This window comes from Astyanax mexicanus, chromosome 22, assembly GCF_023375975.1.
Source record: "Astyanax mexicanus isolate ESR-SI-001 chromosome 22, AstMex3_surface, whole genome shotgun sequence".
NCBI lineage: Eukaryota > Metazoa > Chordata > Actinopteri > Characiformes > Acestrorhamphidae > Astyanax > Astyanax mexicanus.
The window spans coordinates 3,868,864-3,884,587 of record NC_064429.1 but is presented as its reverse complement, the minus strand read 5'-3'; the positions used below and the strand labels follow the sequence as shown (position 1 = coordinate 3,884,587).

Sequence of the window (15,724 nt, the reverse complement as noted above, 5' to 3'; positions counted from 1 at the left end):
TAAATTATTGTGGTCTAAAACCAGGTGTTTCAGTTTCATTCTCCAACCCCTGTATCTACTGTATCTATCTATCTATCTATCTATCTATCTATCTATCTATCTATCTATCTATCTATCTCCTCCCTTTTTTAGTGGTAGAGGAGTAGAAGTAGCAAAAGTTTTTGGAATCAGCCAGTGTATCCCATTTAAAGGAGAATCAACACTTCTCTAGGACTGGGCTGAAACATGATGAAGCTCTGTGTACCTCTTGATCCTGGTCTACAAACTAGTTGTGGATATTTGAAGTAACATTGAAGCACTGTTGTAAGTCGCTCTGGATAAGGGTGTCTGCTAAATACCGTAAATGTAAATGTCATAAATAATTCCGTCATCTAGCAATCAATGTTTTCAGTACTGTAAATAGCCCAGTTACTAGCTTCAAATGAGTTAAATTAGTAGGCGTGTGTACTTGTGTGTACTAATTTGACTCAGTTGAGCGACACACGCACATGCAAGCCAGCAGCGGGAGAGCAGCAGCACACGTGGAATGGCGACGGCTAAAATAAAATATGTCCCCTCTCGTCTACGACTTGTGGACAAACCGGGCTCAAGGAGTGGAGTGTGGGCAAGTATTGCTTATATCGCTAATGAAAACGGAAACCCATACAACTCTCTCCAGAGCAAAGAGCAAACACAAGCAAGTGGAGTTAGTTAAGATACACTCTGTAGCTTTACTAAGATTGACTAGCGACTGCTAATCCAACTGTTTAAGAGTCAGGGATTGGCTAGACTACCGGCTTGCAGTGTGAACTTGAGATGTTCACGTTTGTGCGTTTCCATAGAAAATTGGATGTCAGAGATGTAGCCTGCTTGATCGTTAAACTGAGAGTGGTCATATTTAAAACTGTAAAATGTTGATTAATAAAATGGAGCAGTTACTGTTTAAATTGACACAACATTACTAAATGTTCTTCTCCTTCTTTATTTTCCTTATTCAGAACTTAACTTCTGCCTCCCCTTCAAGTTCATACAGTCAGGCTACCATTACATCTGTGCTACACAGACACAGAAAATCTGACAAATCCTCCAAAGAATAAGAAGGACTAAACAGAGCTGTAGCTCAATACATCTGCATGAGTGCCTGTATATACAGGTTTCCAGGAATCCGGGTTTAGAAATCTTATACAGCAGTTAGACAGAAAGTAAGACATGCCTGGAAGAAATTACTTCATGTTCAGACAATTTTTATGTTTTGTTTGTTCCTTCTTCAAAGTATCGTTTTGGTATCGAGAATCGTGATACTACAGTTGGTATCGGTATCAAAGTCAAAATTCTGACAACCCTAGTTCTGGCCCTTATCTGCCTTGCTGGTGACAAAATTTGTTTAATATGCAGTTACTGTGCACACTGCACACATTCTGTGTATTGGGTGTGAGTCAGGAACCGGAGGATGTCTTAGTTCTGCTCAGAATGTCTCTCCACCAATCAATGCGAATTTTCTTGAATTTCCCACAACCCAATAAGCACTCTGAAGAAAGAATGCAGACACTGAAGATGTGAGAGGAGACTCCACAAAAAAAACTTTCCCAGTTGGAGAAAATAAAATTAGAAGAGGAATCGTCATCTTATAAATCCGCTGTGTGGAAATGTTTTGGCTTCAGCATTGAGTATGATTGCAGCATTGAGTCTCACTATCTTTAATAAACTCCTGAAGACAGAGCTCTTCAAAGAGCACCTACTCTCCTAACACCTCTAACTAACTACCTTCTACTACCAGATCAGGAGAATCTCTCACTATCTTTAATAAACTCCTGAAGACAGAGCTCTTCAAAGAGCACTTACTCTCCTAACACCTCTAACTAACTACCTTCTACAACCAGATCAGGAGAATCTCTCACTATCTTTAATAAACTCCTGAAGACTGAGCTCTTCAAAGAGCACTTACTCTCCTAACACCTCTAACTAACTACCTTCCACTACCAGATCAGGAGAATCTCTCACTATCTTTAATAAACTCCTGACGACAGAGCTCTTCAAATAACACTTACTCTCTTAACACCTCTAACTAACTAACACATTTCCTTCTTCCACTCCTTGACTCCTCTATCCCATTATTTCCCTTTGACTTCCTTTATGCCCTATCTAAAGATTTTAACTTCTATTATTTTTGTACTTCACTATTGTAAGTCGCTTTGGACAAAAGCGTCTGCCAAATGTAATGGAATGTAATGATGAGTAAGGTCAAAAGACTGTCATCAAACAAACCACAGTATGTGTTGTTTGAATTGATTGAATCATGTTTATTTTTACATTACTTCATATTGCACATTATTATAATTAAAATTGCCTGGTTGTGACAGAGGACAAAAATAACTGTTCATTTTTAATGATAATAATAAATTTGGTGATTTTACTTTTTTTTATTTAAAGCTGATGTCTGTACATTTTGGAATTTGGGGGATTTAGAGCCTTTTCTGGTGAAAATGGGTTAATGCACCGAGCATGCAGAAGAATCATTTTAAACTGAATGGGTGTGATGCAGTCTTTCTCAGAGCGAATAATTCCGATTCCAGGTTATGTTTAGTCAGAGAGAGAGAGGGAGAGAAATTTTCTTTGGTTTTACTGTGGGTGAAAGAGCTACTGAGGTCTGAGTTCCTCCTTTGAAGTCTCCATTGCTCCACCAGCCGCTCGCATTCAGTAAAACTGAGTTGGATCCTCTTTTAGAGGCTGTACGTGTGACATACAGGGGTTGGACAATGAAATTGAAACACCTGTCGTTTTAGTGTGGGAGGTTTCATGGCTAAATTGGAGCAGCCTGGTGGTCAATCTTCTTTAATTGCACATTATTGCACCAGTAAGAGCAGAGTGTGCAATGCACACAACATTATGGGTGACATACCAGAGTTCAAAAGAGGACAAATTGTTGGTGCACGTCTTGCTGGAGCATCTGTGACCAAGACAGCAAGTCTTTGTGATGTATCAAGAGCCACGGTATCCAGGGTAATGTCAGCATAACACCAAGAAAGACCAACCACATCCAACAGGATTAACTGTGGACGCTGTAAGAGGAAGCTGTCTGAAAGGGATGTTCGGGTGCTAACCCGGATTGTATTTAAAAAACATAAAACCACGGCTGATCAAATCACGCAGAATTCAATGTGCTCCTCAACTCTCCTGTTTCCACCAGGACAATAAATTATTGTGCTCTAAAACCAGGTGTTTCAGTTTCATTGTCCAATTCCTTTAAGTAGGTAATGATGTGTGACGTGGCCAAAAGAACTCTGCATCCTATCAGTGTACCATGCTGGAGTTCACTAAGCTCCTTCTTTCACTAATGTTTGTAGAAGCAGTCCACATGCTTATTGTAGCTGCTTGGTTTTATGCACCTGTGGCTATGAAAGTGACTGAAAGCTAAATTCAATGATTTTGATGGGTGAATTAATACTTTTGGCAATATACAGTATAATTTGAAAAGAAAACCAATCAGTCATCTGGTAAATGATAATAAATAAGCTTCAATTCTGTAGTGTTTGGAAGGAAATCATGTAAAAATATATGTTGAAATACTTAACTGAAAAATAAAAGTATTATTACAATTTGTGTGCCTAACCTTCAGTGAAAATGCCAATGATCATTTATTTTTATTTTTCTATTGTCTATTGCATCTAATAGAACATTCATCTTCAACATCAGAATTTATTTATTTATCCACACTGATTTTAGGTTCATTTAAAATCAAAATGTAGCTATGTTTTTCATATACTGTTTGCATTAACCTTTCAATAAATTGTTTTGTTTTAAAGGTCAGAGAGTTTATGATTTGAGGAGATGATTGATAATAAATGATCACAGCCGGACAAAAAATGTACTATTCTGCTCAACAATGTGATAGTCTGTATCTGATCAACATGTTTTCCACTATTAGGTAATGAGGTACCTGGAAAACCCCCAAACGTCATGCTAAGTAAATGCATTATTTGTTGCTACAGTAAAAACAACAGATTTCATTGCAAAATAAAGCGATTTTAGTTTCCAAAATAATGTAAAAAAACATTAAAAAGGTGATGAAATGATGATGAAATGGAGCATAAGCACCATTCAGAATAATATTTACTCAATAAATATTTAACAATTACCGTATGCATAACTGCAGCACACAAGAAGATGAGTATAAGATGAACTAAAGCAGTTGTTACTTGTTTATCTAACATTAGTAAAGTATATGATAATAAAGTATATGATTTATTGTTCATCTTAACAAATGATTCACTTGGAATGTGAAAGTAACAATAATTAATGCCATTGTTCCGTGTTTAATTAACATTACCTAAGCATTGTTCATGTATTATTTAATGCATTAATTCATGTTAGTTAGTCAACACTGATTACCCAGTGTTACACATTTTTCTTTTCTAAATAAACATTTATTTGGGTGAGTAAAGCTCTTACATTTATTTATAGTGAGCTTAGATTTCCACAATTTTTAATAAATGTCTAAAAATAGAGGCCACCACTAGCATTCTTTAATATGCTAAGCTTCTCAAGAATCTCCAGATCAGCAGGAGGAGAACTTCAGAAACTAGGATTATAGTATGAAAAGGAAACCTGTTCAGTTTTAAGATGGATGAGAGGGATGGCCAGCATGTTTCTGATAGCTGATCTGAGGGCTCATAATGATCATTTCAGTAAGATACTGCAGGAAAAGCTATGAGGGCTCTTTAAATGTAGATTACACCATATCTGTTCATCACTACGGTCAGTTAGCTGGTATGGAAGTAAGACAGAAATGGGCGTGTACTTCTTGAAAATAAACCCATCTCAGACAGGAACTGTTTGTCACATGACAGTAACAATGAAAATATTCCCATCATCATAATCACCAGCTCAGCAGTGCGGCAGCAGCTCAATACTGAAGCAGCTCAACCTAAAGGTGAGTCATTTTCATTCAGCTTCATGTACAGTACAGTATTTTACCTGTTCCTTATTTATATATAAAACACATTGATATATGTTACAGTAAATGTGGAGCACAGTTGGCTGCACTGTAACTGTTAGATCAGGTTTGTGTGTCTAGAGATCTGCTCTATTGGAGAACCAGAATTTGATTAGTTTAAAAATGTGTTATAGTATGTTAATACCTGTAATTTGTAACCTGATTCAAATGATTATTGTATTAGAGTAAGAAAACCTTTTTTTATATATTTACTTTGGGATTAAACTTTTTTTTTTTGCATTTCAGTAACTCAGTTAAAAATGTGAAACTCATATGTTATATAGATGTATTACACACAGAGAGATCAATTTTAAGTGTTTATTTGTTTTATTGTTGATGATTTTGGTTTACAGCCAATGAAAACGCAAAAAAAGTGCCTCAGAAAAATAGAATATTATATAAGACCAACTGGTACTTTTAAAAGTGTGGGCAGTGTGCCAAGTCCTGCTGGAAAATGAAATCTACATCTGCTGTAGGATTTTGCAACTTGATAAAACACAGTGGATCAACACCAGCAGATGACAGACATGTCTCTCTAAACCATCACTGATCATCAGTACATTTTGCATTTCATTTGTAAATCAAGGGAGCAGAGTCTGGAGGAAGAGTGGAGAGACACACAGTCCAAACTGCTCGAGGTCTAGTGTGAAGTTTCCACCAATCAGTGATGGTTTGGATCAGAGAGACATGTCATCTGCTGGTGTTGATCCACTGTGTTTTATTATCAAGTCTAAAGTCAGTGCAGTTTTGTTTTCCAACTAAATCTTACAGCAGTTCATGCTCCCCTCTGCTACTGACAACTTTTATGGAGATGCAGATTTCATTTTCCAGCAGGACTTGGCACACTGCCCACAGTACTGCCAAAAGTACCAATTGGTCTTATACAATATTCTGATTTTCTGAGACACTGATGTTTGGGTTTTCATTGGTTGTAAGCCATAATCATCAAGAATAAAAGAAATAAAGGCTTAAAATAGATCACTCTGTGTGTAATACATCTATATAATATATGAGTTTCACATTTTTAACTGAATTACTGAAATAAAGTAACTTTTAACTGATATTCAAATTTTTTGAGATGCATATATATATATATATTTATAAAGGTTGTCTTACTCTAATACAATAATCATTTGAATCAGATTACAAATTACAGGTATTAACATATTTTAACACATTTACTATAACATATATATACATATATATTTATTAAAGATATTTATTAGGTTGTAAATACATAAAAAAAAACATTAATTGAGCAATCCAGTGTAAAATGGACTTGGGTTGTAGTGAAACAGGATGACGTGTACAAAATGTTGTTCAATAGCCCACCTCTATTCACCCCTTGCATTCCAAAATACAGCGCTTTTAGCTGATGCTCCGAACAGGCTGGCGTTTTAAATGTCAGGACCCTCAGAATTCTACCAATGAAGAGTGGAGTTACTTTGAGCTTGTTAATGGTGGAAAAATAGTGATCTCACATTGGAGTTATCCTTTTATAAGCAGTTATAACACATAAATAGAAAAGCCATTGACGTATAGTGATTACACATTTATTTATACAGTCAAACCTCAGATATTTAATATCCTTATCGTACTTTGTGTTTTTCATCAGTCAACATTTACATATCCGTTAGTAACTGTATACATTTAACTACCTAGATTAGTTATTTATGCATTATTTACATTTTGCTGTATGCTGTATAACAAATTAAATGACTAAACTGACTTTTTGTATTACTTGAGTAGATTTATAGTTCAAACATTTTAAGAGAAAGCCAGAAGAGCAAACAAGAGCTAATGCTAACTAATGTTTCTTTTATCTCTTCTTACCAATGTTTACTACCTGTAATGAAGCGGTGCCGTTACCCTAGTTTTACACATTAAAAGAATTAGCATGTTCCAAGTCTTTGCAATAAATACTGAGGTTGGAGGTTTCAAAAATGAATTCTGGAAATGCATGAAATTGATCTATTGCTGGAATTTTGTAATCTCTTCCCGTATATATTCTATCTATTCGTTCATGCTTTTCAATTTGAAGACGGTGGTGCCTGGAGAACTAGTGGAAGGTACTGTGTTTTTAATTTAGTATCTGTGCACTTTTAAAATCCTTCGTACCTCATTTTAAATGTCAAGGCCCTCAGAATTCTACCAATGAAGTGTGCAGACGCTTTGAGTCTGTTAATGATGCAAAAATGTGAATTCTTTGCATGGGCAACTGGTAACATTTTACAATAAGGGTAAATTAATCAACAGTCCTTACTACAGAAAGTCTCAACTAATTATTAATTCACATTATTAATCATAACAACATGGTTTAACTAATGTCTTCATTAAATTTAGTTTACAGCATTCGTAATCATAAAACTTAAATAATGTTTAATAATGTATTAACTATTAGTTGAAGCATTACTTAACCATTTACAATGTTTATTACTGTCGTAAATACTGTTATTTGTGACCCTTACTGTAAAGTGATACTGGGCAACTCTATACCCCTATCAGTAGCATTGTAAGCCTGTTGAGAGCATCAGCTAAAAGTGCTGTATTTGCGAATGTTGGAGCTGAACAGAGGTGGGATATTTGATATTTGAAAGTTTGTACTCAATACAATGTTTCACTACACCGTAAGTCAGTGGCGTGCAGGGAATATAGTGGGTACCCCTTCTGCAACCACCCGCCAACCCCGCCTCCGGCCGACCGACACATAGATAAATATTACAATAACTACATATTCTCTCTCTTGACTGAGTTATATTAACTTAATACACATCAACAGCCCACAAATACAGCTACAAACAAAAGTATACAATAGACCCAACAATAAATGCTTAATTTGCCTACAAGTACAACCGTTCAACAATTCATTTGTACAACTCATTTGTATTCCTACAGTACGCCAGGGCAGCCAAAACATTAGGTACACACAAAAACTCACCAGTCAGACGGCCTATTATTGTGAATTAGTTTCACATTAAAGGACGGCCTTTAAAAAGGTCTTTTTTAATAAGATTTGACACAATATCTGTCTGATTTGCAGCCACAATTCCATGATAGTTAACTAAATATTGAACTAATCCAGCATGAGCTGTGTTTTACACTAAGCATCTCCTAGCACCTTCAACACAGCGCTGAGAAGGGGTTACACAGCCATGGGCCCGCCCCCGGAGTGAAAATCATGAATCTGATTGGTTAGATTGTGCTGCGACTTTGCTAATATACTCATTAGTACACCCTTTTAAAAATCAGGAAAAGGGTCACGCAGACACACGCAGGCAGAAGCCATTTTAAAAAGCTTTGATTGGTTAAAACCGCTGTCAGTCAGTTAAGAGTCCTGTAGCAACTGAAAAACACAGACTAATGCTTTAAATTAGTTGCTCTTTTTTTGTTTTTTTTTTTATAAAAAAATACATTCTTACACTTACAATAACTATGATATATATTTCCTGATTAAAAATTATGTAATTATTTACATGCATTTATTGTCACCCCTTCTCTGAAGGGTTAGAAGGGCCTCACTGCACACCACTGCTCTAAGTTTATTTCTTACTGGAGTTCTTCTTTAAAAGAGGTTCAGATTAAAGAAAAAGCCAAATAAATACACTAATCAGATACCAGATAATTGGTACAATCAAATGTTTATTTGTTCTGTATTTGCATTCCTGTTTAAAACCTTGATAACTGATTTTTAGGACAGTGTGACTTTTGGCAGCAGAAATTACTTAAAATTATTTTCTCCATTTATTTTAATTTATTTTTACAAAATGAAATATAAATGAATTAACATCAAGGTCAGTATCAGCCGTCTTTTCCCGTGTCTTTTCCCTGTTACCTTTAGTAACAGCCATCTATATTAGTTTCCACCGAAGACCTGAGCAGTCAAAACTCCAGCTTAGGGGCTGTGCAATGGCATCTTACAAACCCGTAATAACAACCTAATTTCACAACACTGTACAGCTTGAATCTGTGCTTACTGTGAGTCATTGTGAGAAATGAGACTGAGATTTTAAGTAATCTCACATTTCATTCAGCATCACATGAGTAAATAACGTAAGCATGTGTAACGTCATAGAAAATGTGAAAAAATATAAGAAAAACATGATGATATTACAAATAAAAGCAAAATAATTGATTTATTTGTTTTTATTTTGTTTTAAAGTCAAAGTCAAAGTGGTTTTTATTGTCATTTCAGCTGTTAAACGAAACAACGTTCCTCCAGGGACCATGGTGCACATAAACACAGTGTAGACAAAACAATAAGTGCAACAGTACAAAAGTGCAGACAGACAATACAACACCATACAAACAAAGAATAATAAATAACAAGACAGTGTGCAAATTATGCAGTGTGCAAAAAAGACCAGTGAGGTAGTAATTACCTCTATTACGTAGTGTGCAATAGAGTCCAGTGAGGTAGTAGGGTTTTTTTAGTGCTTTCATTTTCTGGGGTAAGTGGGGTAGAGTGACAGTACAGAAAAGAATAGAAAAGAAATCAGTTCAGTCTCTGCAGTTGAGGAGTCTGATGGCTTGGGGGTAGAAGCTGTTGCAGAATCTGGTCGTGCTGGACCGGATGCTGCGATACCTTCTTCCCGAAGGCAGGAGGGAGAACAGTTCGTGTGAAGGATGGGTGGGGTCTTTCACAATGCTGGTTGCTTTGCGGATGCTGTGGGTGGTGTAAATGTCCGTGATGGAGGGGAGAGAGACGCTGATGATCTGACAATACAGCAGATGAATAATACTACAAATGACAGCAAAAAACTATCAGACCTCTAAAAATTTGTTTTTAAACTCAACACTTGAATTAAATTACTAATTATTACTAATAATACTAACTATCTGCTAATATAAAGTAAAGGACCAAACAAAGGATAGGAAATAAAAGACTTAAAACAAATAGATTAATTAATTAAACAGGGAATTAAATAATTATTTGACCCCTCGCTAATTGTGTAAGTTTGCCCACTAACAAAGTCATAAACTGTCTATAATTTTAAGGCTAGGTTAAATTAGGGTGGGTTTGCATAGAGAAATAAGTATTTGATGTATTTGATCCCTGGCAAGTCTGGCAAGCAAGACTTAATATTTGGTGGCAAAACCCTTCTTGGCGAGCACAGCAGTCAGATGTATTTTGTAGTTGATGATGAGGTTTGCGTACATGTCAGAAGGAGTTTTGGTCCACTGCTCTTTGCAGATCATCTTTTAAAATCATTAAGATTTTGAGGTTGTCACACAGCAACTCTAAGCTTCAGCTCCCTCCATACGTTTTTATTGGATTAAGGTCTGGAGACTGGCTAGGCCACCTTATGACCTCAAAGTGCTTCTTTATGAGCCACTCCTTTATTGGTTGGCTGTATGTTTTGGGTCATTGTCATGCGGGAAGACCCATGCATCATTTCCAGATTTTATTTATATCTCTTAAAATCTCTTTAAATTATAGACTGTTCATGTCTAAAGAGAATGTTTAAAGAGAATTAAAATGCTGACCCATTATATTTGATTGTAAATCATTTTTTCTAATTTAAGAAAATAAATAATATCTTTTAACCACAACAGCTTAATATGGTGTCTTTCCAGCAAAGAGGTAAAAGCTAGAATTTCTGGATTTCCATGTAACTGAAAGGCATGTTTGAAATGGCAAAAATGCCTAAGTGTACAAACAGCAATATCTGAATTAAACATTTTGATATCACAGTGAAATACTTGGACCAAAACCTAGTCAGTGCAGGGCAGCAAAAAAAAAACATATGACTTAAATTACAAAGAGAATCAGAACATGTATCGTAAGAGTCATGATGTTAAATGATATTTTGAGCAGGGAATTATGTATAAAACTTTAAATTGTATCATCTGGAGCCTTGCACAGGGTGGACTTGATTGTTCCTTATTAGTTGCTTTGTCCCACAACTGATCTGTAAAAAACATACCTAAATCATTGGCCCAGGCATTTGTTATCCTGCTAAAAAAAAATAAGCATCGATTGACAGAAGGTGCGAGTATATAATGGAAAGATTCAAATATAGAAGTTCATTCCATACCTGCTCTCTGGAAAGATTAATCTTATTTGTAAAATGAAAGGAGGTACAGTGTCTTACCTGGAAATAGGGAAATAAATATAAGGGGGGGCAGATTAAAATCAGCAGCTAACTGGGAAAAACTACAAAAGACGCCCTCATTATAAATATCATGAAAAGATTTATTTCCTCTCTCTTGGCACATTCTCAAACTTCTATTACTCAAACCAGAAGAACATAAATGGTTGTCTGATATAGACATCATCAAAGAGGGTGAAATGAAATTGAAATGACACCTAAACTGAAACCAAATGCGGAGAGTGGAAAGCACCACTGGATTATTTGTAAAATTAAAGAGTTTGTGTGGTAAAGAGAAAGTAAACATTAACAACCTATAAGATAAAGTGCAAGAACAAGAATCTCCAGCCTAGACCAAATCATCCCTGGAGATTGGACCCAATATAACATTTTTGAATGTGAGAAGACCAATAATGAAATAAAACATTTGTAAGGGCAAGACCACCATCGGCCCTGTGTATTTAAGACCCTGTGTCTTCAGTGTTGGTTTGTCAGTTCTTGTATGTGCATATGTTTCAGTTGCATTTCTGTGTCTGTTTCCGTTTAAACTAGTTTTCCTGTTTTTTGATTATTGTTTGTTTCTTTCTTGTTTTAAATAAATATTACTTGCATTTGCGTACGCTCTCCGCGTCCCTCCTTGCTGCAGCCGTTACACTTTTGGGAAGATATATGGTAAAAAGAGAAAAGAAATCCGGGTAAAACAATCATTTTTTTATGAAGTTCATTGTACCCAACTTAGCATTTGGTAATTAGAAAAGAGAAAGTATTGTTATGTAGAGAGGATAGAGTTCATGATTTATAAATCCCCAAGTATTTGAAACCATCAAGTGTTAATGAGAGAAGGAGATTTACCTTTCAGCAAGACAATGCCCCTAGTCCAAATCCCATCAAGACATTAAAATGGCTATTCATAGACGTTCTCTATCCAAACTGGCTGAGCTTGAGCTGTTTTATAAAGAAGAATGAGCAAAAATCTCAGTCTCTGAATTCGCAAAGCTGGTAAAGACATACTTCAAAAAACTTGCAGCGGTAATTGCAGTGAAGGGTGGCTCTATTGAGTATTGATATGGGGGGGCTGAAAACGTCACAGTTTTAAGATATTTATTTATTAAAAAATATAAAAACCACGTATAATTTTTGTTTCACTTCGCAGTTGTGTGCTTTTTTTCACGTAAAATCTTTGTTCTAATAAGATCACAAAATGTGAAAAAGGGGTATGAATACTTTTGCAAGCCACTGTAAGTAAATGTTGTCGCTCAGTGTACAAAACAAACATCTTTACATCTTTTCGTTTCTCTGTGTTTTACAGAATCAAGAGGCATCATGAATTCCACTGAACTGACCGCTGATCCAGTTTGCAGAGGGGCATTGTGCATTTTCTATGCAGTAGCCAATGTGATCATCTTCATCCTGGGTGTTGGTGGGAATGGTCTGGTGATCTGGATCACGGGGTTTAAGGTGAAGAAGTCAGTCGTCAACACCTGGTACCTGAGTCTGGCCCTGTCTGATTTCCTGTTCTGCTGCACTCTGCCCTTCAGTGTCATCCACGTCATAATGAAGGACTGGATCTTTGGGCTCTTCATGTGCAAGTTGATGTTCTTCGCTGTGTACTTTAACTGGTTCAGCAGCATCTTTGTTCTTGCCATCGTCAGTGTGGATCGTTGTGTGCTTGTTAAGTTTCCAGTGTGGGCGCAGAACAAGCGCACCGTCAGAAAGGCCTCTGTGATCGTCCTGTTAGTCTGGATCATCTCTGCAGCGTACTGCCTACCAACAGCATATTCCCTAGAAGTTCTGAACGATGAATACAATCAAACCAAAAATTGCTTCTACAGCTACACGATGCAAGAGGAGGAGATCGTCGATGTAATATTTGATTTCATTTTTGGATTTGTGATCCCCTTCCTGATCATTGTCATCTGTTACGCCATCATCATACGAAAGCTGAAGACCAACCAGATGGCGAAGTCCAAAAAGCCCTTCAAGATCATGACGGCACTGATTGTTACTTTCCTAATCTGCTGGCTGCCTTATCACACGTTTACTTTGATGGATCTAAACTATGAAAAATATAAAAGGTTTATTGATACAGGATCTACAATTGCTGTCATATTTGCCAATGCCAACAGCTGCCTCAACCCGTTCCTTTACACCTTTACAGGGAAGGACTTTAAGAAACAGTGTTATACACTTCGATCAAAGATTGAGAATGCGTTTGAGGAGGATGAGGAGAGTAAGAGCAAAGGCCGAGGGACAGCTTTCATCACTCCCGGAGAAGGCAAGCTTTTGACAACTGGGTGCAGTTTGGAAAGTGTTTGAACAATGTCATAGTTTCGTTTAATTTGAATGTTTTATTGCTGTATAAGACTGAATAATCATTCTCATGACATGAAATGAACTTTGCACTATTATGGCTGTGGGCCATTGGATATTGGGGTATTGGATGGTCTTTGAGTCACTGTTGTAAGGTTTAAGCACAAAGAAAGACCACTCAGGATGCTCACTATGACTCAATTGATTGTTCCCAAGAAGTGCATGGGCTTTTTTTAGAAGATTGTACATGATTAACAAAATTCAGGGATATATGTGGCCATCACGGATGTCTCAGGAGAAGTGAGATGTTTGAATACTACCACAAAATATTGCATAAGTCATCTCAGAGGCAGAGGGCATGCTGCAACACACAGTGTGATTCTTTTCCAAGAACCAAAGTCATCACAGGAACTAAAAGTCATGAACCGATTTCCTGAAACTCGGATCATCAGCAGAAAAATCCCCAGCTTCAGGTAACTTAAAATAAATAAAAAACTCAAAGTGAGCCATTTTCACTCAAATATAAACCGTTTCAGAGGAATATTCATGAGCGTAGGAAGTGACTTCTAGCGACTTTTAGGACAGCCAATAGCTACTTTCCTTACTGAGGAGTTGGCAACACTGCGGTGCGCTTTCACTGCCTCAGTTTCAACAAGGTAGTGATCACATCTGGGTAGGTCACCTCTGACAAGCGTTTAAATCAGAGGAAAAAAAACTTCGATTTTAAATCCTTATCAAAAGAATCAGGAAAAGAGGTTTGATCATTAATTACTCATTTCTGACCATATGTTTGTTCTGTTTTCGGGAGACTTTTGCTCGTCATTTTGACAGCTGTATACTTGAAAATAGCGCCACCGGAAGCGTCAAAGGAACAGACATGCGCAGTAGCTTTCTTATTGTTTTCCTCATTGAAACGGTCTATAAACCAGACAGATAACTCTGTGTACACATAAGCCTTGGACTTAGACTCTTGGAGACCTGTCACTGCTTATACTGAATCGCATGGTAACTTCTCAGTTAACAGTATTTGCTTCTCTCAAAAGGGATCACAGCAAAACGTAAACATGTGTGAACTTGTTGGAAGGTCCAGAAAAGGTCCTGTTTATTGTGTGATGATATGAAGTGTATATGAATGTTGTTGGTTGAACAGAGAGACAGAGAAGACATCAAAATGATAAATTATAAAAACGAAATAAAAAGAGAAACTAAAACAAACAAAAAAATGATTGGGTACCTTGATATTGCAATTCACAACCTATTGCAAGCATCAAAGATTGTGTTTTCAGGTGTAATAAAAGATCTATGCATGGCACCGAGTGGTCCAGCGGGCTGAGCGCTGCCACTATGATCAGGAGATCTCTGGTTCGAATCCCAAACATGCAGCTTGCCACCAGCTGTCGGAGCCCCGACAGAGCACAATTGGCCTCTGGGTGGATACAGCAGATGGGGCTCTTTCGCCCATATCACTCTAAAGGGTGATGTGGATCAGCACAAGGCTGCGTCTGTGAGCTCATGTACAGGAACCGAGTAGATGTGCTTTCCTCCGAGTGCGCTGTGGTTCTACTCGGCAATGCTGACTTTACATGTGTTGAAGGTGGCATGTGCTAGTCTTCACACTCCTTGTGTTGTGGCATCACAAGTGATATATAGGGATATACTAGGGATATACAGCTGAGTAGCTGCTGAACAGGAGGCTAAATTGGGAGAAAAAATTTAAATGAAGAAAAATCTTTAAAAAAAGGTTGGTGAGATTGTCAGTTGTGTTGTTAAATGTATCACTCTGCATGTCTTTTACTGTAAGACTAATAAACCATAGTCTAATCATAATGAAGCCATCTTGTGCCAAATGAGAAGATTAAATAAGATTTAAAAATCTGAACCAGCATCAAAAGCTCTGATCTGCATGAGCAGGCAGAATCACCAGCATGACCAAGTTTGTTACTCAGCATGAGCAAGTGTGACGTGAGCTTAGCACAGCAATGAATTATAGCCCAAGAATAAACTCACAGCAGACCAATGCCCCCTATTTATACCTGACTACGCCACCTGAGGACCATCCCCTAAGGCAATGGTGACTACTTCCAAGTCCTTAACCAAAAGCACACAGGTTAGTTGTGGTGAGCAGACAGAGACGATGGTTTAAATTATGATTTAATTTCAAGAAACACCTTTTTATTTCAAAAGCTAAAAATCTAAGCAATAAGATGCATTAAAGCATTAAATGCTTGGCTGCAACCATCACAAATTGTCGAAAGAAATAAACAAAATAACCCAACAACAAAACAGAAACAATGGTTAAAGAAAAAAAAATCCCAAATAAATGAAACAAAATGCACAAAGTAAAAAAAAAAAA

General features: G+C 36.8%; 1 protein-coding gene across 1 annotated transcript; it reads left to right on the top strand.

The window, feature by feature from the left end:
* The first annotated feature begins 4,867 nt into the window (after positions 1–4,867).
* Positions 4,868–15,254, top strand: LOC103030734 (C3a anaphylatoxin chemotactic receptor-like). Its single transcript, XM_007242345.4, has 2 exons — positions 4,868–4,909; positions 12,371–15,254. Exon 2 carries the CDS (start codon positions 12,385–12,387, stop codon positions 13,375–13,377), a length of 993 nt encoding a protein of 330 aa, XP_007242407.2. The 5' UTR covers positions 4,868–4,909; positions 12,371–12,384; the 3' UTR covers positions 13,378–15,254.
* The last annotated feature ends 470 nt before the right edge of the window (positions 15,255–15,724 follow it).